Genomic DNA, 20,510 nt, shown 5'->3' on the forward strand with positions numbered 1-20,510 from the left:
TATCGGGATGTTAAGAGCATTCAATGGAATATAACAAGAAGAGTATCTCAAGCCGGTTTCTCAAACTTACCTACCCCACCTGACAACATTTGCTAATAAGAGGTAATACAATATATATTTACTGACAGCCAATTAAGACATTACTTAAGCAGCTGTACTCACATTGCCTTATTTATAACAGAGCAGACGTGTAGAGTAAATGACTAGTTTGAAATTAGCTAGTAATTACTAAGATCTTAGGAAAGACTTCAAAACATGGTGGTGATAAAGTGAGGCCTTAAAAACAGCTGGTGCAATCCTGCAATACAGATTCTTTAATTACAACAAGAAAAACCCCAATGCAAACTTATTGTAACAGGTATATAAACTTATATTATCTGTTTTGTGTGAAATAGATCTGTACCTGTACCTAGTGCATGTAGCTTAATATTCCTTTGAAAAAATGAGAATATTCAGTACTTAGTCGAGGGAAAACGAGAAGACTGTGTGAGGACAGGAGAAGGATGATTAGGGAGAGAGCTGATGGAGGTCATGAAGAAGACGACAGCAAGAGAAGAGGAACATGGAGAGGGAGGAAGAAAGGCTGAGGGACACACAGGGAGAAAGCAGAAGAAGACAAAGAAAGAGAAAGAAGAAGAGAGAAGGCGAGGAAGAGGAAAGGACAGCGAAAGAGAGGAGCGAGAGCGAAGCAGCAGGAGCTGTGGGCTACCTGTTACCGATTCAGACTCTGACAATGCCTTTATAATGGGAAAGGGAGAGCATCGGAAAGGCTTAATTCACAGACGTGTCAGGGAGAGTTAAGCCGATTTGTGATTTCGATTTTCTGTGTTTGTGAGACTGAGTGTCTGTGAGAGAGGGGGTTTGAGCGTGTGTGTGTGGGGGGTTAGTTTGTCTATCTGTCCTGTTGTGAGTCTGTCCACGGACAGACTGGAGATCAAAGAAGATGAGAGGGAGACTGACACAAATAGGCAATATATGTTTTTGATTTGTCCTCTGTGGGTAAGAGAGAGACAGAGCAAGAGCAAGATAATGGATGCTACTGACGTATCTGTTACAAATGTATGAGATGATGTTTACAGATCTCTTCGATGTATACGCATGTGTCTCTGAAAACCCATCTTGCTTAAGATGGTATTGATCCCCATGTAGACAGGAGACAGATGATACCAGCCCCTAGTTGTTAAATACGCTGATACACACTCAGCAACCGGAGACAATGTACAGTAAATAAGAAATCTTGTAAAAAAAAATCTTACAACCAGCAGTGTTTTTTAATGACCACTCATTACAAGTAAATAGTAGCACTCAGACTGATGGCGCGCTGATCGCTATCAGCTGATATTCATTACTTTGTCTTTAGAGTTGCCGGTCAGAAATAACATTTGTTAAATGGGTAAGGTGAATACATAAATGTCACACACAGAGTGCTTTTACTGCCTGATCCATAAAAGCTAAAATATCTTACACACAGCGAGGTAGGCAGTATTCTTAGGTTGCTCATATCATTAATACGATTATTTTGATAAATGCAGCAGTTAATCATTTTATTATAGAGCAACATTTCTAATTCTCCAGGGTTTAATTAAGCTTTCCTCAATGCAAATAGACAATACCTGAGAAGTCATTCTATTACATTTATGTTAGTGAATCTGACAAATGAGGAACACAGTTTTTTACAGAATGTCCTCTGTATTGGCTCCCCATAAAAAGATTGTTATCAAATTCTGATTACTTTAAAATGGTGATTTACTATAAGCAACAATAAAAATAAAAATAAACGATGTCTATAGCACTTTCAAAATAAGTACTTTACATGCTTCTAAGCCCTCAGGTTTCAATTCTGGTAAGAAGAAATCTGTAATGTTCTGACATTGTTCACAACATCATAACTATCCTGCTAAAATCTTAAAATGGTTTCCAAATCGTGAAAAGTAAAAATAAATGTGTTTTCTGACAGGTGAAATGTACAACATTTGGGAGCAAATATAAAAAATTGAAAGCTCAAGAGGATCCAACAATGACAGAGGCTGTTTTCCACTCAAACAAAGCATCACTTGTGTCATGCAAGAGGACCGGCACATGACTCAACACATTCCTCGCTGTATTTGACAGTTGGTTTCTGTATGTGAGGTTCTGTGGTTTGGATACTGATGCTGCCTGGCGTGTGTGTTGAGTTGGGGTAAACGTGACACGCCGCACTGCAGGATACTTGCAGAGGTGCTGCGGCTCCACGCCCCCCCCCCCCCCAGGGCTATACAGCTTTGATACTGTTAGACCCTTCTCCATCTCAAGTGAAACAGACACGAACCGAACTTGTTCCCTCAGTCGTTATTGGTGTGGAGAGCCTGGTGGTATGGAACATCTGCTGATGATTGACTGGTAACTGTATACAGTACAGAATGCCAGGGACCCCTAATACTAAAGGCCCACCTGAAGGGTGTATCCATAAAAGCCACACAAATACACAAGTTACTGCATGGTGTGTGTTTGTTCATATCTTTCTGTATTTTCTGAATGTGCTCTTATTTATCTAGATCTTTATTTGTGCTCTATTAAGGTTGACAAAGGCCACCCATAGCTCTTTCTTAACCAACCTCAACTGTGAACACATTTTTCAGATGCCTTCATGCACCTTTTCATTCGGGTGAGCCAGAAAAAAGGGAGTCAGTATTCCGGGCCTTTCAATGAATCGCTCCTCGAGGCAGACTACCAACTATAACCAACACAGTGGGTCTACAAGACACAACGTGCCATAGACTAAGGAAACACGTGCACACCGATGAATAGCAATGAATGAAACTTCATAAGTTGACATTGATGCAGAGAGCGGCTTATCTGGGCCTTCGCCACCATGTTTAAATTTGAAATATGAATTTTTTGACGGTGTTGAAAAAGCTTAATTGCAAACCAGACAAGAACCTACAGGGACACAGGACTGTTGCTGTGAAATGAAGCAGCTGGGGGGCCACAACAATGTATGTTAACAGATTAGCATGCGGAGCGCGATACCGATGAAGGATTTATCACCTCTGGCACAGATGTTTATCTACCGTGTTACTATTTGTCCTCCACAATGAAATGACAACAAGAGGGATGACGGATCAGTCTCCTGCCACTTATTGATTCATTCTTCTGTCAATCATGCGCCATATCTCAGAGGTTGCGTAGTGAATTACAATACTATGTTTTACCACTAAAATCAGCATTTAAAAAAAAATCCTACCAGTTAGCCAAGAAGTTGCAATAGGCTATAATTACAGGTAAGGAAATAAAGACATACAGCATACGACTAATTGGCCGTGATTGTTCATGGCAATGCTGTTGATTTATTTCCCCCAAATTAATTACTCTTAAATGCTCTTAGTAATGAGGTTATAAGCAAGAAGAAGCTACACACTCGGGGAGGACAATATATTTGGATTGATTTATACTGCGAGTGTGTGTGTTTGTGTTTTTGTGTGTGGGCATAATACGCGTATGAGAGAGGATAAGGCTGCTAGATGAAGCATGTAACAGTATTTGTCATGTCTTCATGGGAGGTTCATTCTTCTGCACGCTCGGATCAGCCACTCTCTGACTGCCTTTTGTAGACAAATGGATCATTTCACACTCAAGCATCTCTCCAGAATATTTACCCTATTTACAAAAGCAAAAAAAGATTAGAAATCCAATTAAAGAAACACAGCGAGCTAATAAAGCCTGTCCAACAAACCAAATCAGCTTTGTCTCAGAATGGATTCTCTCACTATCGCAACATTTCTCAAGGTAATATCCAAAAGCTTATAGTGGAGATTTAGTGGCTCAATATCTCTGTCAGTCACCCTGTGGCACTGCAACAATCTCTCTCTTATATGAATGCAACTTTAACCATGAGCAGACGGTTTTTTTGCTGGCACTGGCACAGTAGATGCAGTTGTTCTCTGAAAGGGCATCAGAAAAAAGAGAGACGTAGAGAGAGAGAGAGAGAAAGAGAGGCAGGATGGATGGAAAGAGACAAAAACAGGGGAGGAATGAGAGGGAGATGTATAGAAAGAAGTAGAGAGGGAGTGTGGACCAGAGAGAGAGGGACGAAAAGATAAAGAGAGGAGAGAAAGAGCAGCGAGAGAAACTCAAGGACAACTGTAGACCCGTCTCAAATTCTGCCTCGCCAGTCAAATCCACGAGACCGACATAATGTTCCCCTTCCGAGTCCGCAAAACGTTTTATGTGTCAAGGGGGGGAGATAGGTATCACGCAGTGCACCGAGTCACCCCCATCCGATGAGGGCGGATAGTTACGGTTCAGTTTTAAGAGGCCCAGCGAGCGTCTATTCAAAGCCGAAGCCAGGGAGGGCGAGCTGAGGTGCAACGGAGAGGAATTCAATAACTCACCTTCGGTATGTAAGAGCCAATGCACTCAAGCAAATACACACTTGAACCACATACAGTTCACAGAGAGCAAAGGAGGGAGAAACAGGGTGGATAAGTCATGGGGAAAGACAGCAATGCAATGCTTGGCTGGCACTGCAGCTACTCTTTGGAAGTGAAGTAAATCTGAGCGTGTGTGATTAATGATCTGTATGTAAGTGGGATTAACCATTAAGAATGTGTTTCAGCACTAACACAATGTGTGTTCAGGCAGTTGTGTTTCAGAGTGTGAGCTGCATGTGTATGATTGTCTTTTAGACATTTTCTTCAACGTTTGCTGACTTGTGTAATGCTGAGCAAACAACAGAGCACAAAAGGCAGGCGGTCATGCTGTCCTGACTTCCCACGCCTTAACTGCCAAACAGAGCACAGCGTTAGAAGATGTCAGGGAAGTAAGGGAAGGGAAGACAAGCGATAAACAGAGAGAAAAAGAAGTCAAAAAACAACGAGCGGTAGAACAAGCTGCATCTTTATTTAGCTGTCCACTTTAAGGAACACTGTCACTTTCTATCAAGTTCCACCGAATGCATCTCTTCCATTAATTGAGGATAAACACATTTGAAAACCCTTCTCTCTTCACTCTCTCTGTCTTCCTGCTAACAAAGCCCCAGCTCCCTTGCAGGGGATGAAGTCAAGTTTTGTATGGCTGGACTTGTATCTTAGTCAGATAAAAAACACCTTTGCTGGAGCAGTACAAGCTGCAATGCTCTCTGTTTACTGTCCTAGAAACAAACCGGGTCAATTTCATCTTAACATTTTGATGTCATTCAGTACATCATCTAATATCTCCCACAATTTATAGTTGGACACTACTTTTAAAGAAGATGGTATTTACAAAGGTTCTGAGAGAATGAAATAAAGAAACACAACAGCAGCTAATTAACAAGGTTCTAAATAATATATCCATACTGACACTTTACATAATTTGACCATCATCTATCATTTCTTAGTTCCTTTTCCGAGTGGAAGTTCTTCACACAGACTATTTATTATGTTTGCCCTTGTAGGCATTAAAAGGTGATAATTGATTCTTTAGGCGAAGTAGAAAGCACGGATAACTCCATTAATCATAAAAGACACTACTGTAACTCAAGTGGAATATGAAAACCAGTCATGTTCCTCAACAGAGAATGTTTTTTAAGTATGTAAGCTTCTGTGAAACAAGGGACCCTGATCTTAAGAGATGTCAAACAGTTTAGCCCTCTGAATTAGTTTAATTTATGTATGAGAGGATTACTGTAATATAAACAGTTCAAGCTGTATACAGTATGTTGCTTTCAAATATGTGTTACCCGTTTCATATATTAACAGCGATATTCCTGTATCAGTTTCAGCATGTAAAGCCGTACAGTACTTCAGGTGGACTTAAAAAAAAACAGAATGTCTTGTGCATTTATTTAGCTGGCTGACAGTTTTGTGTTTTACCATAAACACATGTGTCTCTTCTTGTCTAACCTACACATCCTGACATCTGACTGGCCATCTGCAACCTCTTCACCTTCCATGCTCGACTGCCTCCATATTGCGCGGACACCAGGAGCAACATTGCACACCGCTCCATTGGTTTTACACGAGACACGTGGTAGGACCGGCCAAACTGCAGCACAATCAATTGGTTTTTAATGCTTTGAGTAGGCCCAAGAGCTCTTGAAGCGCGCATGCTTGGGTAATTTGACGTGATTCACTGAGTTGGTGACAGGCTGTGTGTATGTAAGGGGCAGTCTAGTGTGAATGTAGCTCATAGTGGATATGGACGCGGGTCATAAAGGGAGACAGATTGGTAGCTATGATCCAGTGACGGCGGTGACAGCTGGGGTTAGCAACTAGCAGCCGTTCGGTGACAGAGAGAGCCACTGGAACACAATGGGGACGGGGCCATGGGGGCGGAAATGGCCACATGGCTACTTCTGGCATGAAGGCATGATTAGATGTAGACCCCAGTAAAATGTGGCTACTGGCTAGTGGCTGCTGCCAATGGCTCCAAAAGGGCCTCATGACATAAGGCTGAAAGATGGAGGGCCGTCAGACAGCAGTATGGGCTAGTTGGGAGTGACCAGAATGGACCACACATGGCACCATATTACAAAAACAGTGCACACACATATGTATCAACATGAGCAGATACATGAATATAGACAATGAGGCTTTGTACGTCTGGATGTGACAGACGACAGACCATAACAACATGTGACAAGAGAGTCTGAGAAGGTGCCAGAAGATGTTCTGCTCATGTAAATAAACACACACATTGGTGTGGTAGATGTTAGGACACAGACATATACTAATATGCATGACACAGGTATACAGACACCTTTGAACATGATGAGAAGTTCAACTTTTGGAGATCTTAGTCATTCTTGTTGTGTTTCTCGTTATAATGCCTAACACACATGGCATTGTCACTTTCACAGGAAGACTCAGATGGAAAAAATGGTTAGCTTGTTTGCAAACAAACTTAAATTCTGTGTGAAATAAGAGTTATCCAGAAAGTGCAGCACTTGAAAAGTAACAGGCAGCGGCAGGGAAGAGAAGGATGGGTGAGTTATTCGTAGAGCGGGTGTTCGCGTGGCTGAAAAGCAAAGAGTGGCTTGGAGCGCAGCTGTATATAAATGTGTGTGTGTGTGTTTGTGTGTGTGTGTGTCTCTAGAGCTGGTGGCCTGCTGCGACTAGATTACATGTTCACTGTCCCACAGCGGGAGTGGAAGGGAGATGGGTAGGACTGAGTGGAAAATGGCCACAGCGTGGAGCCACGGCTGGTTGAGTACTCCTTTAGTGAGTGAGTGCTGGACCATCAGCTGTGGTGTCCAGTGCTTCCCAATGTGTTAAATCGCAAGCATGACTCAGGCTAACAATGCTATTCACACTTTCATGGTTGCTTAATGTAATCATCATTTTTAACGAAAGTAGCAGAAGCAGCAAGCTAACAGAAATGACAGGAACATATGAGTACGGTAAATTGGATTTTGGGGATTTGCATCATAGGAAAAATGTCCTTTTAGGTTTATTCCATCCTACAACAAAAAAGCTGATTAACGGCTAATGCTCACACAATTGGTTTATTTAAAATAAGTCATAACATGTATATTTTTCCCAAATACAATTTAAATTAGTCATATAGACAATGTATTTATATCATATTATAATAATTATATTATAATTATTTATATCATCATGATGAGGCTTTCAGATTGATATTTGTGAACTATACGCTGTGGGAAAGTTTTTTAGCATCTAAAGACAGATTCACCATACCACTTCTGTTTACTACACAGCATTGCAGCAGATCATTCCCAAATTCAGAAGTCTGAATAGCATGGCATTAACTTTTCACCTGCAGGCATTTTCATTGAATCATTAGCAAAGAATAGTGAACTTTTATACAGCAGCACAAGTTAAATTATTGTGCTGTGTGGTTAATTAAAGGTAACTTTAGTGAAATGACTCATAACTCACGTTACATTTAGGGTTACAAAGATTTTTTTTCAGCTCGGAGGAGACTAAGGGGCAGACCCAGGACCAGTTGGAAGGATTATAGTGCCTTGGAATCCCCCAGTCAGAGCTGGTTGATGTGGCCAGGGGAAAGGGAAGTTTGGGGTCTTCTATACTGGAACTGCTACCTCTGCGACCGACTCGGAAAAGCGGTCGAGGATGGATGGATGTTTCTTTTTAAATAACTTTCTGCATTAGTAAAATGATACAACATGTAGAATATTCTTATTATACTGTGTAGTGTACTATAATACACTTCATAGTATTACAGCACACTTCTGACTACTCTTCTGTATGTAATAGCAATCTATATTGTACTGCAGGGCACTGTACTGTAGCAAGTTTTCATTAGGATGTGTCTTTTGCTCATTTTTGAATATGAAACACCAAACCTGTTTGGCCATTGTAAAGAATCATATTCACGAGCCCTTGCCTGGTTCAGAGCAATGGAGAATGAATTACACTGAATGTTTTTTCAGGGCCAAGAAAAGCCGCAAGCAAACATTTAAGCCTCTGGCACAGTGATTAGAAACCTTTAAGCAACAAACATGAGAACACTAACTAGGATCAGCAAAAGCTCAACCTAAAAACCATTCCATAAATCACTTAAGTGTTTGGTTGCTACAAAATAAGCAAATCTGGGATGTATTCCATACAGTGCTGTTGGTATGTTACAAAAAAACATGACAAACACCAGTCTATTAACCATTCTGAAATATACAATGTGTTGTCTGGCTTAAAACTGAAATACCCATCACATTTCAGTACAAGTAGTAAAATATGACTTTACCAGTGAAGAAAAAATAAAATGCAAAAAAACCCTGTGTGGATATTCTGCACACACTGGGTGACCTAAAAAAAAATACATTTTTGGACTCTTAGGGAACCAATGTTCTGTACTCTTATACAGGGTTGACTGAATACCATTGGAAGTAATATAACTACCTCAATTCTACTGTTGCAGACTGTGCTGCCAGTGAAGCAACTCTAATTAATAATATGTTTTTCCCTGTCTGCAGTCTAGACTGGTAACCCAGAGTAACAGTACACAGCCCGTCTGTATTGTGCTGTGGTCTGGTAAATGATGCTGAATCGCTTCCTGGTACATCCAACACCTATAAACTCCCAACCTTGGTATACTTTGGAAAACATAAAAATGGGGTGATGTGCATTCATGGAGCGGTGCACTATAAACTAATTGCAGGACAAAAGTAGTGTAATGATTTAGCTATAAGATGTTTATTTTATGTGGTGCTGTAATTCTATGTGCATAAGGAATGTGGTTTTCCAGACATAATCTATCTGATCAGCAGTATTTCTCTGAATGTAAAAATATGCTCCATGTTGGAATCTATTTTCAGCAGGAACATGAAATACATTTCTTTTAACGAGTTCCTTCTAAAGCCTTTCAACAACTGTGGAAAAAAACACTGCGCAAAAAGAAGAAACTAAAAACAAACCAACCACATTTTTAACCAAGCCTTGGCAACAATGGAGAGTCAGGGGCAGTTACTGTAGGTGAATGGGAGAGTACTTACTGTAGGTTGCATAACATATTGTTGATGAGGCATCCATGACGTACTCTGGACCTGAAGAGAAACACATAAAATGTTAAATGACGCCGACAGTATACATTTTACACAATCTGAAACAAATCCAAGTATTGTCTCACATAAAGCAATGAACCCTGTGCAAATATTCACAATACGTTCAAATATTAAAGATGATTGCATTGGTTTTAATGCACCAAAACGGCTGAACTTTACACAGATTAAGTTGTACCAAAGAAGTCTGGAGGCAGCAAATCTCCCTCCTGCCTTCTCATTATTGCCAACAGTCTGACTTGTGCATGAAGCCCATCAATTTGTTTCCTTCTCTATTATAATAATAATTCTAAAGCTGTACCCAGTGCTGTTGCAAGAGGGGTGAAACATTGTGCAACTTTGAGGGACAGGCAGCTAGGGAGAACCATACAAAATCAGGCAGGAATATTTAAAATAATTTAAGAGTGATGGATAGAATGTTTTTGTGGATCCTAAATCACAGGTACGTCCAGCTATAACCAAGAGATAACATATACAGACATGCATATTCACAAACGATAAAGTAAAACAGTGACAGAGACAATGATCAAGAGACTCGGGAATGGAGGAACAAACAGAGCTTTTAGATGTGTTGGAGAGAGGAATTAGACAGCTTGTAGCAGACAAACACACAGGCTGGCCACTGATCCTGGTAAAATGATTAGATTAAACAAAGACAAACATGGGATAATCTGCCTTAAGAGCCACCAATCCTCTGTGCCAACCCAAATGCGTGATTTGGATCCACACATAAATAAGCTTGATATTCCATAACATGAAGCCAAGTCTGTTTGTTTGTACATGGCGGTATTTGTTCTCCCCAGCTGAACGGGACAGCAGAGAGACACAGAGAAAGCTTATCTTTAATCACTTATCTTCATGCAAGACACTGCATGACCCTCATGTGATTTGTTTAATAGAGAGACTTAGGAATTATAGTCAGACTTAAGGCCCCTAAATTATACGTGATTTTGGGCTGTCCCAGATAAACGTTGAGACATGGTTGGCTGTAAATAAAAAACGGTGGTTTATATTATAAAATGCGTCCACTCATGGCCAATTTAGTGGCTTTGGTGGCTAAAAAATTTATTGATTACGACTCTGACCCTTGTTTGCATACCGACGAATCAGAAAAAAAAAACGAATGACGCCGAATAAACTAGTGAGCTAGTGTAATGCTTAACACATATTAACTGTTTTTGGCTTACTCCAATGCAGTGCTATGGTATATTAGAGATGTTTTGCACCATATGAGATGCCTCAAAACTAATGTTTACAGTCTTATAGAGAATGTGAACCTCATTAAGATTGGACCCATCTTGCATTTCCATTCTCGATAGTTTTAGATTTAATCAATAGTTTGCATTGGTAGAACACAGAATAAGTAGCAGCAGAAAATATCTTAACAGGGATGTACTACTGTTTGGTGCTGCTTCTTACTACAATGGATAACTTGGTATTTGAAATCGTTGTAGAGTAACAGAACTCTTGGAATTCAGAGTTGCAATATATTATATTTTCCATTTTCTTCTTTGCTGCTAAAATGTTCGCTGTCATAACTTCTGCCTCCACCAATGCCAGAGTTTGATTGGAATGCATGATGTGGAGATCAGAGTATTTGGACTCATAGTTCCACTTCATTTTTCCACACAAGTTGACAGAACAACAGTGCATTGTGTGTCAAAGAGGCTCATGCTGCTGCCTGAGAAAGTGCAGCCTCCCTCTAGAATGGAAACATGGCCCAAAGGTAAAAATGTAGAATAATAAAAAATGTACCAGACAGCCGCAGGCAGAGTGCTATCCAAACCGTTTGAGATGAAAAATGCAGAAATCAGAGATCCAGAAGACTTTGCTTCTGAGGACATGTCTTGACTGACTTGGATGTACCCCAATGGGCCTAAAACAGATCTGATAACGTGACTTTTTTGTTATTCTACATACAGTAACAACAGTTAGTCAAATACAGGTATTCTGTAGCTAAAGTCGGTTTAGTGTGAGTGAACGGTATAATGTTCCTGACCTAAGAAGCTCCCTACCTCTGGCTGAACTTCACAGCTTGTGTTACCGTTTATTACAGCCTTTCGGTAAATAAGCCAAAAAGTACATTTATCAGCCAGTTGGCCACCCACCCATCGAACCAGTTAACTGGTTAGTGCGCCAGCCAGCCACACATCCAAGCAGCCAGCCACATATTTAGTCAGCCAGTGAGCCGGTGTGCAGAGCCAGTGATGTAAACCAGGCCACGGCTGGCTGGCGGCACTAGCTGAGATCTTGGTAGTGATCTGGCCCTGGCTGGCTCCTGTCATGTGGATCATCAAAGCATTTTTCCAGGAAACAAAGCCAATCATCATTCGAGCTCACCGGAGGCAGGCTTGAAAGAACACCAGAACATTGCAGTTGGCACGGGTCATTTGCAGATTTGATAAATCAATGCCACCAAGCAAGAAGCTAAGAAATATCCACTCACCATAAACATAAAAGAGGGAATGGCATATGCAGTCATTGCATATGCCATCTTGAGGTTTTCATTACAAAAGGCAAATAGTTTCCATCATAAAAGGAAGCAATTTCCTTTTGTCTGGCATATGTGTCTGCCTGGTTAGTGTTCTCCTTTTCTTATCCCTATGTCTCTTTGTACTTCAACAGAAGATGAAGGACTCACCTTCCTGCCGTGACTGGCTGAAGGGCAATATTACAGGAAGCGGTGGCAGAGCTGCCTGATATTGAAACTGTGAGGATTAATATTCCTCAAAAGCCCGGTCATTGTTTTTGATAAATCAATTTGGGAAGCCTTCCGAGAGCGGATTAGAGACGCGCCCTGGCCCACTTTTCTCCCTCCTCCTCTTCCCACTACCCCTCCACCACAGGTACTGGACCAGAGTTTTAATCAAGCGCGCCTCAAAGACGGGCACAGCAACCTTCAGCAACACCCCTTCCTCTGCCCCCCTACCCGAGCCACCGCCATCACTACCACCCGCACTATCTGTCCTCCTCTCCGTAGTTGTCTGTCTCTCCTTCTGTCCCCTTTATCCCCCCCATCTATCCTTCATCTCTTCTCTCTTGCTCACCTTCCTTGTCTGTCTGACTCTGCATACCAAACAGAGGCGATGTTAAACGATAGTGTCTGAGCGAGAGGGCACAGTGGCAGTGCCTTTTGATGTTTAGATTTGGCAGAGGGATGCTGCGTGAAATGTGACGGGAAAACGGTTAACGCTCTTGACATCTAACACAGTCAGTTTTCACGTTCCTGTTCTGTTCGCTTTCATTACTCCACAGCCGTGAGTAATGCAGAGTTTCACTTTGTATCCAAGTTATTAAAAAAATACAAAGATATAACTGCTTTATTGCGTTAGCAGCTGAGGGAGCACAAAAGAGGTCAGAAAACTGGGAGGGACAAAAGTGTTTTTTTCGTTAGACACTTTCAGTCTTGGTGTGTGATTTTATTTTTTCTACCCTGTCAGCTTTTCTTTTTTAAATCACTTTTTTCTATTGCTTGTTTTCTGATGCCTGTTGTGTTTGCCGCCTACGGAACAGATGTCATTGAGCACAGCTGGAGCAGCGAAGAAACGATGAGAGAAGATGAGAGAACCTCACGCTGTTTTGCAGCCCGCCCCCTCTCTTCCATCCCCTTACGCAAAGCAAACCCTTATATTACACACACACGGGCAGCAAGTGCAGTGCATTATGGCCCACCTGATATGTGGAAACAGGGGAAGCAGCAATGAAGGGCGTGATGGAGGTCTGTGCAATCATGCGGTTGGTGGCGATGCTGTAAGGCGAGGAGTAGAACCTGAGGAGAGGGAGAGAAAGAAGGGAAGGAGGGAGGAGAAATTTGAAGTAGAAAGGGTGTAAAAGGAAGGGAAGAGGACAAAGCAACGAGTTTGTCAAATTCAAAATAAATGTATAGAACATAATGTCAACAATACATTCTGTATCTCACACACACACACACACACACACACACACACACACACACACACACACACACACACACACACACACACACACACACACACACACACACACACACACACACACACACACACACACACACACACACACACACACACACACACACACACACACACACACACACACACACACACACACACACACACACACACACACATTTGTTATTGTATAAAGAAGGAGATTGTCTGTTTTTTTCCAACTTGGATTCTAGTATTAAGGCTACACTGTACCATGCCGCCTTTAGACTGAGCTTGGGAAAAACTCAATGCATTTCAAGAAAGTAAGGTTTGACATACGCAGCAGAGTAGCGAGGGGGTCTTCCGCGCTACTTTACTTTATCTCACTGCAAGGTTTAAGAGCATCCCAGTGTTGCTGTGATTCCCTGGGAGGCATACAGTAGTGGAGCGTCCAATGGTTTCTTCCATCTGATCTCAAGATCATATTACTGGCAGAGGATATCAGGCAATTTATATACTAGACTTAACAGCCCCATATACGATACAGATCAGACTGTGACGGTGCGTATTACTTTATGTTTGAACTCAAGAGTTTCTTTTTGGATATTTATAGTCTTTTTATGTGTCCCTACAAATCCCTTGAATGGAAAAAATCAATTTGATGAAATAATATATTTATTTCTCTCTTCGCAGTTTGATTTCCTTTTCTGTATGTTAAAATATTTTTTTTTGTTGTTGCAGTTTTACAGTTCATTTTGACACAAAGGCAGACAGGTTTGTGAAACCCTAAACAAGGAATACAAAAACAACAACTCTGAAAACAGTACATATCTTTGAGTGAGACACTTAAATGGCTTTCAGAGTTTTGTTTTTCAAGGTGATTTCCTATTACATTTCTCAAAGTTATTGAATTGAATGTTATTTAGTATATATTGATTGTTCTGCTTTTATTTATGTCTTAATGTGCGCATAAATAGAAATGTCTATGTTGATTGTGTATATAGGTATAAACATATTTGTATACATATTTGTATATATTTTTGTTATTGTATTCGGGATTGTGGGAAACGGTATTTTGATCTCTCTGTCTGTACACACAATACAGTTGACTTTGACTTGACTTTGAAATTACTCCTCTATGAAAGTGTATAGATACATTTATTGAAATGCTAATGAAAACAATTTTTTGTTGTATTCAGTCCCTCAACAGTATATATGTGGATAATTTGCATCATCATTTTATTTCAAATTTGCATATCCAATTAACACTGCGGGCCCACCACCCTCTGGGACTTACATTGGGGTCAGGTTCTGGCATCGCAGACTTGGACAGGGTCTTAAAGTTTAGAGTAGAGATGAGTGTCTGGTTTGAAGGTATCAGAATTGTTTTGCTGCTCCTTGCATGGGATGCTGCATTATTGACGCAACCTTTGGCACATACTAAGGCGGTTTGAGTCCAATGTGAGGCCCCGGGCTGAGAGTCAGCTCCTCTGAGTCTGAGGCCCTGGAAAACGTTAAATTGCTACGTCAGGGTTGAAATTGAGTTGCTGCGCCAAAGGAGGGGTACAAGGAGATATAGGACTATAAGGTAAATTGGAGCGACAAATCATCAGGCATGTTGGTTTGGTGTCCGAGTCAGTAGGATAAGCTTTACATTTACCAGTCAATCGCTCCCATCCTTACCTATGGCCATGAACTACGGATAGTGACCAAAAGAATGAGATTTCAGATACAAGCAGCCAAAATGAGTTTTCTCTTTAAGGTGGCTTGGGTCACTCTTAGAGATAGGGTAAGACCCTAAACAGGGGAGAGCTCAGAGTTGAGCCACTGATCAAGATGCCTCGTGGACACCTTCCTTTGGGGGTTTTCTATCTGGTAGGAGACCCCGGGTTAGACAGAGTACACTCTGGAGAAATTACCCTATATATCGACTCTGGCTTGGGAATACCTCGGAATTTCCATTAAGTGCTGCAAAACATTAGCTGGGAGCGGGGAGGTCTGGACCGCCTCACTTAGCCTGCTGCCACCAAGACTCAGCCTCGGATAAGCAGCAGAAAACGGATGGATGGATAATCCAATTTGCATTTGAATTTTTATGTACCAGTAAGCACAGCCTGACAAATGTGGAGTGGTATTTCAGTTTGACAATTTAAGTTCAACTGCATTTTTATTTTCTACTTCGCATTAATATATGAATTTAATTGACAATAGCTTCTACAATCATTGCTAGCTGAGTCTGTCTATTTTTCATTTTCTACATTGACGAAAAAAAAGACTACTCTTGCACTTTTTGCTACTTGATTCAACCTATTTCCTTTTTTCTGTAAAATGATCATTAAGCTGAACTTTCCCAGCAGGTCTGTTGCTTAACACAAATGTCTGTGGCTGGCTGTGACCGACATTTACATGGCAGGCTGTGTGTAATGAGTAATGCCATTCATCTCATTTTTTGGTAAAGATCGACTCTGTCACTGGGGAATAAGTGGTTTAGGAAGCGGGGAATGAGGAGCTTCCTGTGAGTGACTGAGGCCAGAGGGAGATAAAGGGGAGCCTCAACACTCCCCTTCCTGTCTCAGTACAGCGGGGAAAAATAAAACATGTTGCCGGGTCATTTATTTCCACAGCACCATTAAGTCATGACATAAAGACCCATAGACACACAGGAACACACACACACATAGAAGAAGACACAAACACACAAGCACACTAGCCTACCCTTAGCTATTTCCTACCCTACCAATGAAAACCAATATTTGAAGTCCCCTTATAGACGTTCCTTATCAAACAGTAACAAAGTGCAGTCACTACATTCATCTTTATGTATGGCAGTATTATTGACTGGGGTGAAATGAGCCAATAGGTGAGTGTATTAAATGGTGCCAAGGATGGATTGACCGTCAAGCTCTTACCCATTCTGCATTGCAGCGGGATCATATGTTAACGCCATGCCAGTCTGAAAGAGAAGAAACAATAAACACGTAGGATTAATCACAAATTGAGAGATCAGGATCAGAGAAAAACATTCACTTGAAAACACTGAAAAAAGCTTTATACGTAAGGCGTGAAATACTAAAACCTGAACCAGAAATCATGCACACTATCTGTTATTTTATTGAGTCACACCATTTTAGTAGGTAGAGGATTGTCAGGTAAGATTAATATGTTGTTCTAAATGGTATTGGACATGTGCATGTACATTGTACCGCATTCTGTCACTGTCACCTGTGTGTTACTTTGTGTCGGTGTGTTCAGATTGTCTCTGGGAACTCAGTCGATAAGTTCCTGCATCAATGTCAGCGCGATAATTCGCTGTACATTTATTGTACTTGGGGAATAACGCGATTTATTCCCTAATTCTCTTTGTTCAAAAATAAATTCAATCAAATAAAAATCAACTCATTTTAAAATTGGAGAACTGACAAGTGACAAAGCCAATGCGGGGAAAAGCTTAGTCAATAGGACAAAGTGAATTGGTATTGAAGACGTGTCTTTTTCTATTTCAATCACGTACAGTCAAGTATTTATTTATGAATGAGAGGAAATTAAGAAATGCCCTTTGGAGAGAAAAGGGGTAAGTGGAAAACTGAGTTCTTTGTCTGCTGAAGGTGTGTGTGTGTGTGTGTGTGTGTGTGTGTGTATACAGTAGGTGTATGTGTGTAAGTGTGTGTGAGGCCCTCTTAGAGTCCAGGAGAGAAACCTGTGCGCCGCAATCCGTCATCTGCATTCCTGAAGGTTCTCTCCCGGAGGAGAGCTAATCCGATTTCTTTTAACGCGAGGCTGCTGAGGACGGCAGATTTCATCAGCATACACTTACACACACTCCTTTTTCTTGCCCTTCCACTCTCTCACTCTGCTCTCCCCCTCTCCTTTCTTCCTCCATCATCTTGTGCTCTCTTCCTTTCTCTCCTTGCCTTCCTCTCTTCATCCCTCATCTCTTAATCTACCCTCCTCCTGTCTTTCTGTACCTTGTATGTGCCCTTGTTCCTCCAGGGTTCTACCTACAGTACACTGAGCTTTAGCGTTAAGGGAATAGTGGCTCAGAGGAGCAGGGGGGGGTCAGTGAGCCCGGACTAAACCCACAGCAGTGAGCAAAAGCAGGGAATCTATACAGAATAAATACAGTAGTGATGTGTGGATGCATGTTTGAGTGGCTGTAGGCTTATGTGTTCAATTTCTGTAAGAGTGCACACGAAGAGCTAGTTAAAAAAGGCTTTCAGAGACAAAGTATGCAGAGTTAAAGCCAAATGAAAGGACATCAGCCCCTGTTTCTTCCACTTTATTATTGTATTTTAACATTCAGTCCTTTTCTATGACGTTGCGAAGGTCTCTGTGTTTGTATTATTAAACAAGTTTTACACAGGACATCAAGACTGCATTATTGTGTGTTAGAGCGTGTGTTTGAATGCACGCTAATAGCAGAGGCAGACATGGCCATCTGTCGGCTGAGGCTGATGTCTCCCCTAAGTGCTGCCCTTGGTTGCATGTGCTGATGAATTCCACAGCAGAGAAGCTTCTGACCGGAGACCCTGCTCGACCAATGACTGATCACTGATGCAGTCAGCTTTTGGCTCTGCTACCAGGATGAAGGAACAGACAGAGACAGTCTGTGTGTGTTTTTTGTCCGAGCTTGATTGAAGACTGAAACAAATTGATACTGTACAGATCTCGTGAACAAAGCTTGGCCCTGAGAAAAGCTGCCATGGAAAGGCCAGTCTTTTAATGAGAGAGAAGCTTTGCATGCTCATTTTGCATTTTAAATGATGTCGTAATTGAGTTTTAGTCTTCACTTTACACAGTAAATATGATGATCTAACAGAACATTTCCGCACAACGATTATGGATTTAAACATTTTGCGTAATTATACCCATAACAATAAACGTTATGCCAAAATGTTGTTTAATGCCGTCTGTATTCACACAGATAAGCAGCAGAGAATGACTCAATTGTTATTTATGTAGTCAATCATTAAGTCAAGTAATAAATATTGTGAATAATGAGCTAGCATTCATTTATTTCATCTGTGCTCTTAGGTAAATAAAATGCATTTTGTCGTACGAATACAAGACAAAGGTGAATAGTTTTACTATACAAATAGAGCAGCTTTAAATAAAAAGGAAAATTGTGTGTGTAAATATAAGCATCCATGTGTTCAAAATGCAGATCCTACAAAAAGGGGGAAAGGGTGGTGTAAGGACAGCCTATGTCAGGCAGCTGTAAGGACACCCCTGATGTATTCGTATGCTGGAAATCTGATCTGAGCCATCGTATCAATGTCCTTACAAACACACACGGTTACACACACACAGACCCACAGCCTCCTTGTATTTTTGCCTTCCATACATAGATTTCCGCTCACTTTATTTTCTCCCCGCCTAGTGGCCACACACACACACACACACACACACACACACGGACACACAGACACACACGGACATCTGTCAGGCTTTCACACAGAGTGGAAAGCCGGATGTTTTTTTTCATCTTCACTCATTCCCCTAGAGTAGGTGCTTGAGAAGTGTGACTTTGAAAGTTTTTGTGTGTAGGAGTGTGTGTTGGTGAAAGGGAGCGAGGACGTGAAAAGAGAGAGGGAGAAAAGAATGAGAACCCATGGCGCTTGTCTGTTTATGTGTGTGTGTGTGTGTGTGTGTGTGTGTGTGTGTGTGTGTGTGTGTGTGTGTGTGTGTGTCAAAATAAGGCAGTGACTAATATGTTTGTCAGCATGAGACAGCGAGAGACAGCGCTTTCTCGACTCCCACTTTGGATAGTTTACAAGAAAATCTGTCTTATATTTCTCAATCCTCACCATCAGCCCACCCTGCAGCACTCAACCCGGTGTATCCTGACTGATCATGCAATGTGTTCCCTCTCTCTTTCTTTCTCTGAGTCTCAGTGAGTCACTCGCTCTCTCTCTGTCTCCATATGTTGCTGTGGGAACTGGGAAGCCTTCAAACACGAGGAAAAAGAGACGGGGAGACAAAGTGGGAGAGAGAAGAGTGAGAGAAAGAGTGAGGTAAACTGTAGAGATGGGGAGAGGAAAGAGGTAGAGATAGGGATGGCGTGGGCTGCTGCTGCCAGAGAGCGAGGTGAGGAATGGCCTCAGCTCTGACAGATGCAGTAACAAGTAATGCTTATCTCCCATCCCCCCCTGCCCTGCCTGTACAGCTGATCAATGACCACAAGGATGCACACACACACAACATATTATAAGGGCCTTTCTATTGACTGTGTAGGAGTGAACGCACACAGAATGCCAACGAGGAGCCACGACATGTCTGCAGATGGGCTGACTTGAGATCTGATCTCAGCCAGGTGTGAATGTGTTGTCTACAACCAACACATCTGTTAAAGGTCACACCAAGGGTTTATGGAGAGAGGTCTAGGTAACATGCTGACTAAGGATAAGCAGTTCATACAGTCATTCTTCAAAACATCCCTTTTATCTATGCTTATTATTGCTCTCTTAAGGAACGAGGCTAAAGAAGTTGACCCCTTTCCTCATTAAAGGACAATAATCTACTTAATTTACATTCTGAGTTTTGATCCTACATAGAAGAACCAAGCTGCTCAACCTGCTGTGAAAGCAAAGGCCTTCTTTGTGATCAAATGTCAATATACAGATAACATATCAGACTGCAATGCAAGGTGTAAATGAGGTCTAATCTTTTAAAACTCACCCATAACCTTTGGACTATTTTACTTCATTATTCTATCATGTCTTAAGTGTATTGAATATTACAGTGTGTGAGGAGCCTTGGACCAAAGGTTTTGATTGCTAAGCACTTCTCAGTGGATATTGCTATATTGATAAAATTGTCAAATAATATTGACAGTAAAGCCTTTGAATGTTATCCTTTCAACTGGTAATCACTTTTATGGATGAGAAAAACACATTCTAATAAAGGATAATATACTACAATACTTCGTCCTTTCCTTTCTAGCCCTATTTGTGATGCTTTTTTTTTAAATGTATTTCTTGTTTATGTACAGAGCTATTTGAGATGATGAGGCTCTGCAAGTTACAATACAAGTAATTTATGATAAAACCTTTCAGCTCCATCAAAACAAATCCCAGAGCTCATAATGACATCAATAGAGCACACCT

At 41.2% G+C, this 20,510-nt stretch overlaps 1 protein-coding gene across 7 annotated transcripts in view; it reads right to left on the reverse strand.

Annotated features, from left to right (window-relative positions):
- LOC307021037 (RNA-binding motif, single-stranded-interacting protein 3) overlaps positions 1-20,510 on the reverse strand; it is a 258,107-nt gene that overhangs the window by 17,663 nt on the left and 219,934 nt on the right. For all 7 annotated transcript variants that reach the window (XM_079652770.1, XM_079652771.1, XM_079652769.1 and 4 more), the window contains 3 exons: positions 16,317-16,360; positions 13,172-13,268; positions 9,434-9,484 (listed from right to left, as the gene is read on the reverse strand). In XM_079652770.1, the coding sequence (XP_079508896.1) occupies positions 9,434-9,484; positions 13,172-13,268; positions 16,317-16,360 (192 nt within the window). The remainder of the gene's footprint in view (positions 1-9,433; positions 9,485-13,171; positions 13,269-16,316; positions 16,361-20,510) is intronic.

Source organism: Notothenia rossii (genome assembly GCF_949606895.1).
Source record: "Notothenia rossii genome assembly, chromosome: 10".
NCBI classification, from domain to species: Eukaryota; Metazoa; Chordata; class Actinopteri; order Perciformes; family Nototheniidae; genus Notothenia; species Notothenia rossii.